The sequence below is a fragment of the Thunnus thynnus genome, chromosome 20 (genome assembly GCF_963924715.1).
Source record: "Thunnus thynnus chromosome 20, fThuThy2.1, whole genome shotgun sequence".
NCBI classification, from domain to species: domain Eukaryota; kingdom Metazoa; phylum Chordata; class Actinopteri; order Scombriformes; family Scombridae; genus Thunnus; species Thunnus thynnus.
In genome coordinates this window covers 11,517,961-11,535,861 of record NC_089536.1, presented here as the reverse complement: position 1 = coordinate 11,535,861, position 17,901 = coordinate 11,517,961, and the positions used below count along the sequence as shown (strand labels likewise).

General features: G+C 37.7%; 4 protein-coding genes across 5 annotated transcripts in view; 3 read left to right on the top strand and 1 right to left on the bottom strand.

Moving 5' to 3' along the window:
• The window catches only part of pald1a (phosphatase domain containing paladin 1a), a 59,522-nt gene extending 57,796 nt beyond the window's left edge, over positions 1-1,726 (bottom strand). The window contains exon 1 of the mRNA XM_067577396.1: positions 1,521-1,726. The gene's annotated coding sequence lies outside the window, so the exon portion shown is untranslated. The remainder of the gene's footprint in view (positions 1-1,520) is intronic.
• Positions 1,727-2,425: 699 nt separating this feature from the next.
• On the top strand, positions 2,426-7,165 carry ndr2 (nodal-related 2). Its single transcript, XM_067577402.1, has 3 exons — positions 2,426-3,083; positions 4,593-5,377; positions 5,745-7,165. Exons 1-3 carry the CDS (start codon positions 2,819-2,821, stop codon positions 5,895-5,897), a joined length of 1,203 nt encoding a protein of 400 aa, XP_067433503.1. The 5' UTR covers positions 2,426-2,818; the 3' UTR covers positions 5,898-7,165.
• An 85-nt stretch (positions 7,166-7,250) lies between these two features.
• On the top strand, positions 7,251-10,929 carry lrrc20 (leucine rich repeat containing 20). 2 transcript variants are annotated; one of them, XM_067577401.1, is made up of 5 exons: positions 7,251-7,275; positions 9,282-9,371; positions 9,644-9,793; positions 9,941-10,108; positions 10,200-10,929. In XM_067577401.1, the coding sequence occupies exons 2-5, from the start codon at positions 9,302-9,304 to the stop codon at positions 10,334-10,336; spliced, it is 525 nt and encodes a 174-aa protein (XP_067433502.1). In that variant the 5' UTR covers positions 7,251-7,275; positions 9,282-9,301; the 3' UTR covers positions 10,337-10,929. The 2 variants fall into 2 exon arrangements, with proteins under 2 accessions (XP_067433502.1, XP_067433501.1); XM_067577400.1 differs by lacking the exon at positions 7,251-7,275 and adding an exon at positions 7,654-7,884.
• A 1,959-nt stretch (positions 10,930-12,888) lies between these two features.
• On the top strand, positions 12,889-17,536 carry ppa1a (inorganic pyrophosphatase 1a). The gene is made up of 11 exons (XM_067577399.1): positions 12,889-13,140; positions 13,294-13,358; positions 14,270-14,323; positions 14,617-14,736; positions 14,822-14,908; positions 14,997-15,123; positions 15,225-15,352; positions 15,661-15,746; positions 16,604-16,673; positions 17,106-17,145; positions 17,297-17,536. The coding sequence occupies exons 1-11, from the start codon at positions 13,080-13,082 to the stop codon at positions 17,323-17,325; spliced, it is 867 nt and encodes a 288-aa protein (XP_067433500.1). The 5' UTR covers positions 12,889-13,079; the 3' UTR covers positions 17,326-17,536.
• Positions 17,537-17,901: the final 365 nt, after the last annotated feature.

The window sequence follows — 17,901 nt, the reverse complement described above, 5'->3', positions numbered from 1 at the left end:
AAGAAACCCCAAACCTTAATAGCACCCATGTTTTAAGTTTATCAATATCCCCTACCACCCATGAATACTTATAATAAAGCAAGGACTCTGACAACATTTCACAACAGAAAATTAGCAGCTTTTTTAAGTTAAGCCTGGGAGGAGTAATGTTTCTGTTCAAGATAACCCAAGAATAAATAGCTCAATCAATTTATGATCTGGGTGTCCATTCATCGAAGAGTTTCGTGCTCTCACGATTGATTAACTATGATGTTCACGGTGTGATCTGTGCTCTCAGTTGTCAAGAGCCAGTTTCTGTCTTCCCCCAGGTTGTAAGAAAAGTGATATGAACAGAGGAGACTGATCCCAGCTGGACGGGCTAAAGCAAACAAAAGCCAGGATACAATACATCAAAGGGCATCATGTGCTTTGTCTTACTGCGCTATTTTATACTTTGTATTACAACTTATGACAGGAATGAACATGTCTTGGTTTGTTTTTTAAGTGTTGTTCATGGATATGGGCATTCTGGACAAGGAGGAAATACTTTTGCACTAACTGATTATATTCAGTGAAATACTTAAATGACTCCAAGTGCACAAAACTTGGCCGGAAACATATTTGTTTTGTATTGAAAATGAGCTGATGACAACATACTACATGATATCCAAAACTGTGTATTTGAGCAAGGAAGTTAATTCTTGACCTTTGAGAACTGTATGTTTGACAAAATAATCTAAGTTAAAAGGTCCACTTACTAGCTTTTGAGAGCTTTCAACCTCATCTTACTGCTTACTGCATCATACTACTTCACAGAAGAAACTAGTGAGAGGACTAGTTTCTTCTGAGAAAAAAGGAAGCTCTCAAAAAACAGGAAAACTATCCAAAACAAAGACTTCCACAAATTGGAAACATTATCGGCAAATACATAATTTAGCTGCTTGAATGCATTTTGTATACTGCAGTCTTTCCTATTTTCTGTGTGACTTTGATATGTAGTACACTCTGATTACACTAATTTATATTATGTGAATAACTTATAGCTGCAGGCCATAGATCACAGAAAATGCAAATGTGTTATATGGATTTTTTAAAAAAGAAAACAGAAGCATAAAATATTATTTTCTGAAAAATGTGCTTGTTTCTGTGTGTTTGCCTAATGATGAGCATCAACTGGAGGTCAGAGTTCACACAACTTTTTGTTTTTCATCACCGCCTGCGACCATATCACTGACTCAATGCAGTGCACAAAACAGTGCAGGCATGGAGAGTTGGGGGTGCCAAGCACATGTATGCCCCATTATCCACACACACACACTCACACACACATACACACTCACACACACACTTTGCATCATCAAAACATCCTTAACTGTTTCAGTATTGTCAGACTGCTCTGCTGTAGATCATTACAATGCATCATTAATTAATGAAGGTATTCAGAAACTGCGAGACTCTTTGCATCCTAAATGGGCACGGATGTTAACTTTTAGGCTGCCGTGGCTCGTGCAACAACAGCCGTAAACTTTAAAGCTACTCACCATTTCAGCACACGGTAGGTGAAAAAGCGTCAATCTGTGAAGTAAACATGTTTTCACAGTTCGGTTTGTCCGGTGAACGGGATGTAGCCGAGGTGCACTGCTTTCTGTTTAAACCCTTGCAAAAACATCCATTGATTTTTTTTGTCCTTTCTCGGGAAATTTACGAGGAAAAGGATTTCGCCATGCGAATACAGACAGACAGCGCATGCGCAGCCTTGCGGTCCACCTCGGATGCTCTCTGCAAGTCCTTAATCATAATATTAGACTATTAACTTTTAAAATATTAATTATTGAGCTTCATGACATAGTGTGAGATGTAAGTTAATGATATTCTACAGCATAAATATAAAAAAAACTGTAAAAATACAGTAATTTTTAAACAGTTTATGTTATTCAAATTATCAGTCACTCAAAGCTTATGGGAACATTAATATTACTGGAATAATCGTGTAAAAATCCACTTTAAAAGTAAGGTAAAGTCACTGAATACTTATTTATTGACCACAGACATGCTGCGCAGTCCTATAAGCTGTAATATTATGCAATATTAAGTGAACCTCAGGAAGTTATAATATGATGAAGGGCGATAAGGTGACTGTTTCCTGTTTAATTCTGTTTAATTCTATTTATAGTGTGTTTAAGGTGAATATTAAGTTTTTATTGACCATATATTATTTTGTGGGAGACCTCATTTTATCAGTTTTTATCTTTTATCATAATATCCTTGTGTGAACTATAGACCCCTTAAATTAATATTTTACAACATAAGTTTAAAAATACATAGGAGATCAATTGCAACAAGGTCATATGAGGAGATATATTATACTAGATATTATTTATAATGCTGATAATAGTGAATGTTGTCTATGTGTTTTATGTTAATAAAGCTTGTAGTGTTTAATTAGTCTGTGTCTAATAAGCACAGTAGCCCAATGGGTCTCCCTATTGTCCATTTCAGATGGCATTTAGTAGACTACATTACACTATGGGAAAGCCTAACAATTAGTGTAAGCCAAATAGCTGAAACAATTAGTCCACGGATGGGGAATCAGGCTGCAGAAGCCCAAAGAACATGGCGCAAACAAAAAAAAAAAAGTTGCGCTCCTTGTAAACACGCACCCAGGCGCCTCATTACCAACTGAATGAATGATGAGCTGTCAGGTAACAAGTCTTGAGGACGCATGTCAATTTCCTTTAATGTTCTCAGCTACTTGTTAAACATGAAAGGGGGTGGGTGAGGGTATATAAGACACCCCTAATCTCCCAGTAGAGGAATTTGTCATTAACCGGCCTAAAACATGCACTCATTGGGAGCTCTGAGTGTTGCGCTGCACGCATCTCTGCTGGTGCTGCTGGCTCAGGGGATTCATAAAGCCAGAGATGGAGTTTATATGAGGTCGCTGCATCGTTTTTCCCTGATGGACAGATCAACCGGGTATCACCTGCCAACCTATATGGTGCATCTCTACAGGAATTTCAAGTCAAATTTTTCCAGACCTGCGGATATTATGGAGCAAGATGCCGCAAAGCAAGCAGACACCGTGAAGAGTGTGATGGCTAAAAGTAAGATTTTGGTTTATTCTTCTCCAAAAAAAATAGGCCTGCTGGAATTATGATTGAGATGATGGCAGATGGAAACGACAGGGAGAAAGGTGTATATGTTATTTAAGGTTTTGAAGCTCAGGTCAGGAGTTTTATTGAAAGGCTCTCTGAAATGTTAAGTTTTTTCTGGGGCTCAAGTGTTGTCCTGTCAAAGCTGCGTGCCAGACGACCTCAGAGGGTTTCAATCCACATCCCGCTCAGGGGGTGAATAACCATGCAGGATCAGCGTGTGAAAAGGCCGGATTTCTGTCTAATTCTCAAAGCAAACCTCTTTTTTCTTAAATAGGTGATGTTGATTAGATATCTCGCCAGACATCCCCCTATACAAATCTCTTGTCAAGTCAAATCAACAACTTCCCTTAGTTCTTTTTTCACACTTGGCTTGATTAGATTAGAGCTCGGGATTTAATGGTGGCACAAGTAGCCAACAGAGGACATCCCTCCCTGCTGCTGGACCCAATTTCACATCGCTGCTAGGTGTTAGAGTTATTACCTATTTGTTTGACTGAGGATATGCAGAAGCCAAGAAGAAGCAAAGATGTGTTAAATGATTGGTTTCGGCCTGGGTGTCTGGTTTGAGTGGATTAATAGCGAGGATAGTTTTGCATTTTTGATCAACAGTCAAGCTAAATAGGCCGATGCACTGGACAATGCAGATGTTAAATGTTTAACATGCTTTAATCCTTTAGATTAATTTGAACCACACCTGTTCATTGACTCACAATTGCCCCCATTCACAGCTGTGGGTGCAGCCCCAGTTGTCCCGCACTGTAACAAATCTGACTGGATTATTTTTTAAGAGCCTTATATGCTGCTTTGATTGCTGAAATCTCCATCATTACAAGCGTCAATCATAAATTTATATTAATGGTTGTCAAAAAAAAATATGTTTCTCCTTTTTTTTTTTTGTCCTTAGACTTGACTTTGCAAAACAAAATGACTAGGCCTACAAGTGACCATTAGCCCACAACTTGCATATATTATAGACATATTCCATTGATGCCATATTTTTTAGATATATTACTTCTGGAGTAGAGATGCACCATATTAACATTTTTTTGATATTTGTTGACTCAAATTTGGTGGCTCCTTTTCAGCCGATAGAATATTTTTGTTTCACTGCAATACCACCGTGTAGGTGAGAAAGATAAAATATTTTATTATGGTATCAGGAATTTTAAAATATATATTAAATAAAGAAAGTATTACATCACTGAGGGAGATGAACTTGAATTACCTCAATTTAAACAATATAACATTTATTTGGTATAACAGTTTCAAACATGTTAGCTGTTATATTTTTTCTACAACAGGTGGATTTTTTCTCTCTGGCACATTAATGTGTCATCACATCACATATTAGTCACGATACAGATCTTGATATATAATACTGATAAGCTGATGCATTGTTTACCCTTGTTTAACAGTTTGCTAAATATCATGAAAATGTTTTTCTTTTCACCATATTAGGTTTGGTGTACAGACATAGGCGCTGGGTGGCGACCTTTGACCTCCACGCCCTGCTGGCTGATAAACAGATCCAGGCAGCAGAGCTGAGAATCAGACTTCCTCGGACATCGAGTGCTTCCAACATCTCCGTGGAGGTCTATCACCAGCATGGCCAGACGTGCCATACGCACAAGAGCTGCCAAGAACAGCAGCTGGTGGGGCTGCTCACTGAATCATCACTGGTCACTTCATCACAGAGTTGGAAAGTGTTCAACATGACAAGTCCTCTCTTGAGCTGGCTCAGGGAGAGATCGACGGCGAGAATCCGACACAAGAGAGTGTCGAGAAGAAGGAAAGCGACGAAGACAAAGAGAGGCCTGTCGCTTCCTGATCAGCCTATCCATGCGGCGAGCTCGAGAAGGGAGCAGGATGTGAGTGACCGGGCCTTGTTGGTTGTCTTCTCGCATACTGGCTCTGATGAAAACTCAAAGGCCAAAGCAAGCTTACTTCATACAGCTGAACAATCCAAGTTCTTGTCCCCCGCCGAAATCAAAAAGACCCACTGGCCAAAGAGGCGCAGGAGCAAACGGGGTCAGAGAGAGCAAACAGCGAGAAGCCCGCACGTGTCCAGAAGAGGGAGTGAAAAACCTCTCTGTCGCAGAGTCGACCTGCATGTAGACTTTAATCAAATCGGCTGGGGGTCTTGGATCATCTTTCCTAAAAGATATAATGCCTACCGCTGTGAAGGGTCCTGCCCCGGTCCTCTGGGAGAAGACCTAAATCCAACAAATCATGCTTATATGCAGGTAAATGATGCAGCCTGTTCATACATGTAGTGGAAAATGTGTGATGGCTGTTTCATAAGTACAGTTGTTGAGATATTTGCAAACATGATACACACAATCTGGAACTGTTTAACTTGTTTGGGTGCCTTTACATCCAAAATAGTCTCCCTCTTATGAATTTAAATCAGCCTCAATGGTCTACAGCAGACGTTACACCTTTATAATTAAGTACAAAAAAAACAAACAAACAAAAACAATTAAAATTAAAGATACACACACGGAACATAATTGGCTTTGTTTACAGAGAAATTGTATTTTGAGACTGGAATTATCTGTCATTCTACTGCAATCTAACAAAAATCCTCTGTTTTGTCTTTTCTTTTTCCAGAGTTTACTGAAACATTACCACCCTGACAGAGTGGCATCGCCCTGCTGTGCCCCTACCAAAATGAGCCCATTAAGCATGTTGTACTATGAGAACGGAGAAATGCTACTTCAACATCACGAAGACATGATTGTGGATGAGTGCGGCTGCCAGTGAGAGCTACAACCACCCCCGAGTGGCCTGTGTCGCTGTACAACAGCACAAAAAACGCTGCACAGAGGCAACCAATTTCTGAAAAAAACAAAACAAATGAATACACTTAGCCAGACGGGAAAAAAAAGCTCTTTGATATTTGTCGCTGTGCACTGTAAGATTGTAGCTGATCTGTGTGCAGAGATAGGATTTGAATTTGTGATGTGAGCTCTGGTTTGTAAGGAGAACATTGTTATTTGAAGATGTGCTGAAATACAAACTCAACAATAGCATCCAGTGCTCCAGCTGTGTGCAGTTTTCACGATCGAATGTACAAGTTTATTCCCCTTAACTTATCGATTTAATCAATGTAAACATGAAATGGCAATGTTGTTGAATATTCCAGCACTGTTTTTATTGTACTCTACCAATTGTGTAACTGTAAATTAATGTATATGTATTGTAAATATAAAAAATGTATTTATGTACAATTTGCAAATGGATTATGTATTTTGTTATATGTTTTATATTACTTGTACTTATACAATAGTTGGCTTTTGCATGAGTCCCATCCAAGTTTATCTGACCCTGATGCTACTCAGTACTTTTTTGGTACCTACTGAATTGTGTACATAGCTGTAAGTATCAAAAACTGTACATTCGAAGTACAAAAAGCTTCCTTTAATTCCTTGCTCAGATTTGTAATCTTGCTCACTTATTCACTGATCAAATATTTCCTGACTTAATCCCAAAATTTTGCCAGTTTTAGGCAATTTTATTTAGGAAAAGTTCTTGAACAGCTGCTTGTGGTTAAACAACACTTAATATTTGAGTGTTTGGCTTCTTTTTAAATGAAAAAAACAGGGTTTTGTAGAAAAATATGACTATATTTCTTCAAAAAGTATAAATTTGGTCAGCTATTGTACTGGCACTAGAATAGGAACATTTCCCATAATATCCAGCCTAATAGCAGAGTGTCTGGTATGATTTGGTTTATGCTGTCATACAATTATATCCCACGCTTGCAAACATATGATAAACACACAATACATGTCCCTACTCAAATAATTGGCAAAGTTTACTACTACTGTGTGATACAAAAGAACTGACACACCAGAAGAGGTGGACTTTTCTAGTTTCACTGTTTCAGCCATCAACAAGTGAGTCCTAGCCAAACTCCCCCTCATGTTCACTAATTCAAAATAAAGCATTGCAGAGCGGAGGAATATCTAGCAAATACTGCAAAGTGGCAGCTAGTTGTAACAATGCTAAACTATTCTTCTAAAGCTGGAGAGCTCATTGTATTCAAATCCTTTGAAAAATACACTGACTAACCAGGAATTCACTGCAGTCATAACCATGACAGTAGTCAAACAGTGAGTTAGTTGACCAGCACTGGAAGGTAAGACAACATTTAGCTTCCTCATGTCAATCGAAGGTAAATATACAAAAAAAAGTATTTAATTATAATTTAAAATATATTTAGAGATATTGCTTAAAGTAGAGACGAATATACAAAAAAGTATGCATGTTTTCTGCATATATTTTATAAGGCCTCAATACACAGCAGAATGTACAAATGTATATGTAGATACTCAATAGTGACAAATTGAAATTGTAAGTAATAGTAGGTATTACTACTTGATGATGTGAAGTAATTACTTTGTTACAGCTTATTTGACTTATTTGGTTACTTACATTGAGCTACATCGTCTGCAACTTGGCAGCGCAGGTTTGACACTCATGAATAGCCGGTTAGCTAGCAACAGTTAGCCTAGCTTGTATAGCTCATGCTTTACATGCTGTCGCCAAGCAACAACGAGTTGTACAAAGTGTCGTTGCTATGAGGTGTTTTTAATAGGTCTTACTTTTCTAATGAGCAAGGCAACTTTCAGGCGATTTGCCCTCACTGGGGCTAAAAATACACACACCAAATTTGACTGTGTGTGTGTAGCTAACGTTAGCTAACAGTGACAGCTGCCAGGTCCTGTAACAGTAGCTTCTAGTTTGGGTAAGTGGCTTCTTAGCGTGGTTTTAGTTACATAATGGCTGTATAGCGTTAACTATAGCTCAACGTGCTGCATTTGTATTCGTACATGATTATGGTAGGCCTATTTTATACTAATTCATACTTCTGTGGGCATTTTAGAGGAAGGAAATGTGGTCCTTCCTTGCTGCAGGTCCAAAGCAAATAATATCACGTTAGAGGCATTAACCAGTCTCTTGTTGGTTTAAACTGATACTTTCTGCTTTTATTATATGTCTATAATGACTGTATTGACCAGTAGCTTCAGATTTGTCAATAGATTTCAGGAAACTGTCTTATATTAGAGTATTACAAAGTACTACTTTGTAATTTAACTTACCTGAAAGCATAAAAAACAGCATTTTTGGGAACTATTAGGTTATATCATTGGGTACGAGTTACTTATTGTTGAGATTCACTAGTTATTCCTAATTTGGGTTGTTCTCATTATTTAATTATTTCTAGTTGTACAAGTAATTCCTCAAAATGAGTACTTAAGTACTTTTACTTCTGATACTTGAGTCCAGCATACAATACTGCATACCTGTGTTTTTTCTTTTTATTTGAAAACCTTATCAACCTTAGGGGGTAATTTTTTGCATTGTTGTATTGCTATTGTACTGATCATTAAAAGATCCCTCCACAATGCACTTATAATGTAAATCTACAAGCCTCCTCCTGTGCAAAAATCTATTTAAAAGTTTATCTGAAGCTATTATGAAGTTTCAGTCATCCAAATTAGTCAAATCAACTAGAGATCTTTCAACGTTACTGTCTGTTTAGTGCCAAAGTCCCTCTGTTTGTTACTATACTTCCACTGCAGCTCAACAGGGAAAAACTATCCAGGGAAACAGAAAGAGGGAATTTGATGCTAAAAAGACTGTAAATGTGGCAGATATCCACTTGATATGACTAACTCAGACTGCTGAAGCCTCATATAGGCTTCACATCAACTTTTAAATGCACAAAATGACTGTACGGACACACTTTTGGCCCCCATCACTTACACTGAAGGTGCATTTGAAGAGGATCTTTTAATGGCCAGTATGAACAGGAGGAATGATTACAGCAAGGAAAACGTCTTTCAGTGTTGATATGGACACCTGACTGTTTTTTTAAGACTGACTTGATCACCATCCTGTCTTGCTGCTAGGTGGACATAACCAGCCATAAAGGACATTCAATACATGTTTTATTCTGTCACATATGATGTGGATGACATAAAAAAAGCTCCAAGAGCACAGATAGTACCAATTTAATATTCACTCTCTGTAGTGAGTGTGTTAACTGCATGACACTGTACCTTTGTAATAATATTAGTTGCTGTGATTGTTGTTTGTCTGTCATACATCTAAGTGTAATGTTGCATGACATACTCGTAGGAAAAGTTACAGCAGAAAAAATGGCTGAGGCAGTCGCAAATGTGGCCCGAAGGATCAATGCGACCGTGGAGGAGGGGAAAGATACTTTGGGTAAGACTCCCTTCATATATTTCTCTCTCTGTCTCTCACTCTCTTTCAACAGTTTTTCCAGCATATGAATGAATAGCACTGATTCAATAGCCTGGTTGATGCTATTTCAGATTTCACCAGCAGGTGGTGACAGAGGCTTAAATTTGTTTGCTTAAGTAACTATAACATGAAATCCACCAAGTGTTTGTATATATATATATTTTTTTTTTTCTCAACATTCCCTGCTGTGTTAATGCTTGTTAATCTCATAATCATGTTCTTCTTCTCTGCAGACCTGTCAAATTGCAAGCTCATTTCTTTCCCAGAAGGCGTATTCAAGGTCTTGAGGAATGTTTCACAAAATATCCGTCTTATCACGTTGGCTGACAATGAGATGAAGGCCGTTTCCAGCAAATTCTTTTCAACCTTCACTCAGCTGAGAGGTAGTGGATAATACACTGCAGCTAGTTGACTCATGGACTCAATCTTCAAGAAAATATTGTGTGCTAATTTCTATGTTGTTGTATGCTGTTTACCTCACAACAGATAAGCAACCCTTTGATTTACTTGTGTTTTGAAATACTTTGCAGAACTTGACCTGCAAGGGAATGTTCTCACCAAACTGCCTGACTCCGTGGAAGAAATGCAGCATCTGATCAGCATCAATCTGGCTAATAACAACTTTTCCAGCTTTCCTGAGAAGCTTACTGAAATAGCCACACTAGAGAGGATTGACCTGGAGGGAAATAGCATCACTGGTAATACTGACATATGAATGCATGCTGTATGTGTCTTATATGACCTGGTTTGAGCTTTCGGTGACTTTTTTAAAAATATTTTAACCCACAGAAATACCAGTGGAGAAGCTGTCTGCCATGCCTGCACTGAAGTGGCTGAACATGAAGTCAAACCCTTTGGCCACAGATACCCAATGTGCTCTGAAATCTCCCCTTAAATTTGACGTTTTGTCTACAATGGAGTCCTAATGCCCTAAAACAGTATTTCACCACCTATAGACTGCATGCTGTGTGCCTTGAACTACTTCCATTGGATACTTTTGCGTGCCTGAGAGATGACAATACTGTAGAGAATACTTGAAGATAGCACAATGTTGTACAAGAATCAAGAAAACAGAGGCATTTAAAGATGGCGTCCTACAGCTGGTGACCACACCCTGTGGCTCCTACTTTGTCGTCTCTGTATGAATTACAAAGAGCTGAAATTTATTTGAATGTGATGCATCTTTGGACATGAAAACAATTCATCTTTATACACCATTTGACATGTTTTTTTTCCTCAACAGAGATATTTGTAATGACTTATTTATTACTTTGATAGTATAAAGTTTTTTCAATTTAAAAATGATACTGTCAACTACACTGTCTCGTGTCATTATTATTCACTGGTTGTCAGATCCATTTCTGGCACCAAAGACACATGATGTCTCATAGAAGTGTGCACTGAAGCAAAATTCAGTAAAAAAGTGTATTTAGGACTGCAACTGAATATTATTTTCATTATAGATGAGTCTGAAAATTATCCTTTTCCAATTATTGTCAATAAAATGTTAGAAAATGGTCATCACAAGCCCAAAATGTTTAATTTGGTCCAACCAACAGTCTGAAACAGCCCAAAATATTCAATTTACAATTGTAAATATAAAACAGAAAAGCAGTATAACCTCCCATTTGAGATGCTGGAACAGGGGAATGTTTGCTTGATAAATGACTTAAATGATTAATTGGTTATTAAATAGTTGCCAATGAATGTTCCTTTTTGATTAATCCACTAATTGTTTCGGCTCTAGTTATCATGGTTCACATTCACAGCAAGAAAATAACAAACATTGTTTTACAAATAAATAAGAAGGTGGCTGCGATGTAGATCCCAGTTACATTTGGCCAATGAGCAGGAAGAAAAACTATTAGAACAGTATGTTCTCCTGTAGTTCACTGTCAGGCTTCTGCACAGGGATCTATAGTTGGGCTCACACTAAAGTAAGCGAAATCCATTCTATTTAGTCACCAGTTGTGAGTTGGAGGCAAAGCAGAGGCTTGATTTAGTAGGTGATAGAGGAAGCACACACAGCAGCATAGACAATGATCAAGCTTTTAAACCCTCCATCTGTCATCTAGAGGCTGCAGATGACAGAGACTAGTCCACAGGAGAACCATTCAAAGTATTTTGCTTAGGCTTTTTGAGAATTCTTTAAATAGCAACACTGTTCAGTCTGGATTACCTAAAGCTGATGTTTGGGCTCACTGTTGCGATTCCATGGCATAGACACAGAAGGATATGATATATGGGGCATTCAATAATTCACCAGATCATTTTATATTGCTTTTCTGTATAAGACTTTTTTAAAAAATCCTATTTTATACGAGGGTGGTGTCATTGGTGTTATTCTACAGTTCTATGCCAGACTCTTACAACATCTACAAGTCGGCTAAAGGAGAATCTCTCCTGGCCAAGAGAAATATTTAGCAAGACTGCAGGCTTACAGCGTCACGTGACTGCTCTGCTGCCCAGGCGGTGACCTTTCATTGTGCATCTTGCTGCCCTCTGAATCACCGTGCTCTCATCATCTATATAACAGAGTAAAACTACAGACATTAAGGGCAATAGGCATTTGCTGTAAACTAGATTGTTCTATGCTAAATATGGCACCATTTCTCTGAGTAACCAGTACCTTGTACCGTGGTAAATGTGACATGTGTTTTAATTAGCAGTCTAGTTCCCACACCTGCTAACATGATTAGCAGTTTGTGCAGCCTTCCTGCAATATGGTGAATTTGTCACTCATTTAAATGTGTTACTTCCACACATTGAAGCTAGTGCGCTTATATTTTTCTTCTTTTGCATACTTGAGATGCATTTACTTGTAGCCTAGATCTGTATTAGTGCAAATAATGGTGTAAATTAGCATCTGTATTAGCTACATTATATCATAAATTAAATGTATGTCAATCAGTGCAATATTATTCTCCTTCATAACTTACTTTGACATAAAAAATCTGATTAACAACAAAAAACCTTTGTACCTTTGTTACTATAACATGTCATTACCTTTAATATGCCATGCTACCTGTTTCTTAAAGGGATGGATTTAAAAAAAGAGATGAGTAAAATATTTTTACACATACTGTTTCTAAAAATAGGTCCATAAGTATGTTATCAAATGATTACAGTGAAACTCCAGAGGCAAGAAGTCAACATTAGCACACCACCTAATCCTACCTGTTAATTGGTTTACAGCTAACGCCAGCTCCATCTGTTTTTGTCTGAAAAGAGCTCTTGAGAGCCCCAGCTTACAAGTGGGAAATGGAAAACAAATCACTGAACACGCAAAGACAGTAGAAACTTCAGATCCATGCCATGTGGCAGCTGTGGGAAAGTGGCAATGAGGAAGGATTAGCTGGTGATTGCTATTCTGAGAAATTCTGCTTCTCTCATTTGTTTCTTTACTCACTTCTTAGCTACAGATGCCAATATTTGATGTGATTAAAATTTAGTAACCATAGAGGAAATGACATACAGAAGCCAGCATGGTGTCATCTGGCTTTTACACACTTTGTACAGAAGACTTGCTGTCACATGCAGGCAGCTGTCAGGTAACCTCGGCTTAAGCAGTGCGCATGTCTGCTCCTCTTTCTCAGTGGCTACCTGTCAGTTAGTCCTCCTGAATTAGTGCACACAGACCACAGTGGGAGAGTTGTACACGGGACAGACATGAGCTTTACCATCGAGGAAAGGGGCAGGCCGAACACCCAGGAGTACAGGGTGTTTTTCAGTAAGCACATCTCTTTGAATGAACTTGTTTGAATCTTTCCTGGATTATGCACAGTTGCTGTACTAGCCTGTAGAAACAGCTTTTGTTCATGCTGTATTGGCTACTAGACTTAAAAATTTTATGACCTCACACTTTTATTATTCCTTTTCATAGAAAACTCTGAGGGCAAATACATCTCTCCATTCCATGATATACCGATCTACGCAAATGAGGCAGAGGTGAGCATCATGTGTCACTGTTAATGCTGCAGATTATTACACCTTCTGTTAAAAAAGTAAACCTGAATTTGTTCCTTTTGGAGTGCAAAAGCTTGTTGTTGGGGCTGTACTGTATACAAGTACATTAAAATACCTTTTCTTGCATGTCAGTTTTTATATACCTGTAGTTTATAGCTACAAATGATGTACTCTAAGGGACTAAACTGTGCCACAATATTGAGAAAATATATACTGCCCTTTCTTTCTTTTTTTTCTTCCATTGTTGCATTTTCCCTTTTAATCCCTCCACCCTACTGTCCTTGCTGCTGTTTTGGTTTTAGGAGCATGTAGACAGACCAATCAGTCTCCAACACTAGTGCAAGTTGTTGTGTTGTAGTGGTGGACAGATGCTTTTCTCTTAGCACCAACTGGGTGCCTCAATGTCTGTGCTACTGTGCTTTAAGTGACTGTATACTTTTAGTATAGGCTGAAATTGTCACTGTAAAACTACATGTCAGTTATTACATTTTGCCTTTATGGTGCAAGAAATGGTTCACAATCGGTCTTAAGGGACCCCATTTTGTGCCTATTATGGATTATATATATGAAAAATAGTTTTCAGTACAAAAATATGCTGCTCCTGTCCGTCCATTTTTTAGTATTCTGTTGGCAATGAGTCATTTATCATTGGCTCACTCACTTTTCTAGGAACACTATCGCTCACTTAATAAATGGATGTCCAGTTGTTTGAGCACATACTGTACACTGGATACACCTACTATTTCTTTCAAGTGTGTGGAGTTTGCATATAGTACTGAAAAGCTTTGGCCTGTCTTTCAGCCTATAATCACTATTATGTAGGTTTTAGTGAGATAAGTTTCATAGAAATTCATCCTCAGGGTAACAAAGCTATGTTTATGATCATCTTGCAGAATATTTTTCACGCCGTTGTGGAGGTTCCAAGATGGACAAATGCAAAGATGGAGGTATATATACATATTTTTGAAAGCTATTAATGTATTAATTGAATATTATGTCCTAATACTCAGCCCATAAATGTGTACATCTTATAAATTAAGATGAAGGTTCATATTCTTACTTTTGCCACTGACATGGTTTACATTTGTCTATATTTGTTACAGTGCATGTAAGTATGATAAATCTCAAATTTAAGGACATTATTCCTATTTTTTTTTTGTTTTTACATATCTGAGTTTAATATATCAGGTGTCAGTCTCTTCTGTTTTCATCTTTGTGTTTTTTCTGTATGTTTTCCCAGATTGCCACCAAAGATCCCCTCAACCCACTGAAGCAAGATATAAAAAAGGGGAATCTTCGTTATGTAGCGAATGTGTTTCCCCACAAAGGTTATATCTGGAATTACGGAGCTATTCCACAGGTAAGTCCTTCTCACACCATATTCAAACAACAGGAAACCCAGTAATGTCTCTGCTCCATCAAAGACGTGCTCTCCCTTTTGACAGACGTGGGAAGACCCCAACCACAAGGACGGCGACACAGGATGCTGTGGAGACAATGATCCCATTGATATATGTGACATAGGAAATAAGGTGTGTGAACAAGTCGAACTTAGATAACTAGAAACATGAATTCAACTGTTTGCTGCTTTTTCAAAAGTCCGCCATCATTATTTCTCAGGTGTGCTCTCGAGGAGAAATAATCAAAGTCAAGGTGTTGGGAACTCTGGCTCTGATAGATGAGGGTGAAACAGACTGGAAGGTCATTGTGATCAATACTGAGGACCCTGAAGCTGGGGACTTTAACAGTAGGAGTAACCTGCAATGACATTTTTTCAACACTGCCAGACATTATTCCATTAGTTAAATTTCAGTTTATGCTGATCTGCTTTGTTGTTGATTTCTGCAGATATCGATGATGTTAGAAGACTCAAGCCTGGATACCTGGAAGCGACTTTCGACTGGTTCAAAAGATACAAAGTCCCAGATGGGAAACCTGAAAACCAGTTTGCTTTCGATGGACAGTTCAAGGACAGGGTGAGCCTGTTTTTGTTGTTATTGTTGATGTTTTGAAAATTTTATACATACTCAGATGTATTTTTCAAACTTAAGTGATAGATAATGGAAAGGGACGTGTATCTTTAATCAGGACTTTGTATCTCATCTGTTCTATGAAAAAAATATGCATCTGACAAATTAAAAAATCAATTTATATTAAGGTAAATATTTTAAGAGGGAAAAGGACATATGTTCTATCATTTTCTTATCTACTTTATTGTTATAAATATATATTGATGCTTTTTTTTTGGAAGATCAAAATGAGGAAAATGTGTTGTGTTTTCCAGGACTTTGCTATTGAAACAGTGAAGAGCACTCATGAGTTTTGGAAAGCACTGATCTCTCAGAAAACCAACGCTGGTGAACTAAATTGGTGAGAAATTCATCCTCTTAATTCCATTATGCAAAGAGTATATGACAGTGTATGTGACAAGCGCTATTAGTGATATTTCCTGCATTCACAAGCGGGAGATAAGTATCTCTCACTTTGTGAATGTGGACCGAACACTTGACAAGAAAGTGAGAATCAACCGAATCGTAATCCTGTTAAATTATAGAACATACAGCTGCTTGATTAATGGACTGTAAAATATCTTCTTACCCAGAACACTTCACAAGCCGGTGAGTAAGAGCAGAAAACTAAGGACACTCAGACTGCTGATAAATTAGTGATAAGTTAATAAATGCATTTCTAGATCTTTCTCGAAAGTTTTCTAGCCGTATCAAACACTCAATAAAAAGAGATTGTCCAAAATCATCAGCTCTCTCCTCCTATCAATTGAGACACTGTATGCATAGTCAATCAAATAGTCAGGTAAAATGATATCTGACCTATTCCATCTCTGCTCACTATCTAGTTCAATCTCTGTCCTCTGGGAGGTGCTGCAGCTCTTTGTCTACCAAAACAACTCAATATAAGAACAGTTTTTTATCCAGTTGCAATAAGGACTCTAAACCTCTAATCCCATCTTGCATTGTGATACATACAGCTCCACACTGTATAGGAATATTGCATATCCAAATATATATGATTTTTATTTATTGTTTAATATGTCTGCCTGTATGTTAAACTTCTGGCACTGTGTACTGAGCATTTTTCCATGCTGTAAATAAAACATTATTCCACCGACTCACGTGGCCATTAAAGTGAAGTGAAGTTCTGTAGGGTCAGAATATTGTTTTAATATAAGCTGATATTGTTTCCTTTGTTTTGTCCATTTCTTGTGTCAGCATGAACACCAGCGTCTCCGATAGTCCGTTCTGCACCTCTGCTGGGGACGCTGAGACTGTGGTTAATTCTGTAAGTTCTTTTTAATTTTAAAAATTCATGTTTAGTGGTCTGACAATCTATCCCTTCCTACTCTGAAGTATACACCAAAGTGATACCAAAAAAAAGAAGTAATAGAATAGAGATGATAAACATAGCAGCATGATGCATAGCCTTCAGAAAAAAGGAAAGGATCATTAGTGACTGAAGACAGAGAAAAAAATGCCAAAGGCCGTTTCTTTCGCTTCACTCCAGCTGATTCACTTGGCAACTTAAGGGTGTGGGTTTTTAGTTCAAACGGAGACCAGCATCTCATGACTTTTACAAAAAAGAAAACAGACCCCCAAGATACAACATGCTCTCTCACAGCTCATAATGAGGTCCAAATATCGTAGCTTTACACCTTCAAAGTGCATTTGTTGTGCAAAAGTAACACCATTTAATGATTTCATTAACTCTTTACAGGCATCTGCTTTTGGAGCTGAAGATCCCATTCCAAGTTCAGGTGCGTGTGTGTGTGTTAGAGAGAGATAGAGAAAGAGAGAGAGAGAGAGAGAGATAAAGTGCATTTCTCTGTTTTATTAAGTTAACAACAAAATTCCATTTACTAAGAATTTTGTTGACACTTTATGACAATCTGCTTGATCTTTTTTCAGTTGACAAATGGTTCTACTATGAGAAGTAAGAAGAAAATCCTGGGCAGAAAACCATCCCTGCCTTCACTTCTTTCTTCTTTCAGCTGATTTCACCACCATCTAAGCAGCACATGAACTTGACAGATCGGATGTACATTTTATGTCACATTTCACATGTTTCTTCCTTCAAACTTGGGTGTCAAAACTGCTCATTGTGTGATTATGGTACATAATAAACTTCAGATCCTGTGAAAGCATTTTTATGCTGTTTCATCATTCATGTGGCTGGATGGTAACCTATTTCATGCTTTTAAGAACACTGCAATAAAACAAACTAAATCCCACAGTATTATGTGTTGTATTGACATAATTGACAGTATTACATACTGTATTGTCATTACCTCATAGACCTGATCTTACTCACAGATTTATATGGTGTCCAAATAGGGAAAAAAACCCTGTAATCTTTGACAAGCAGCACATACACCAGTTTCTGTGCAGTCTTCCATCCAATAATTCATGTGTACATACAACATATTGCACTCTAGCCTATCGCAATTCCAATAAATGATGTATTTAATTTTCCTGATATGTAATAGCTACTTAACAGTACAAATTACTGGCTA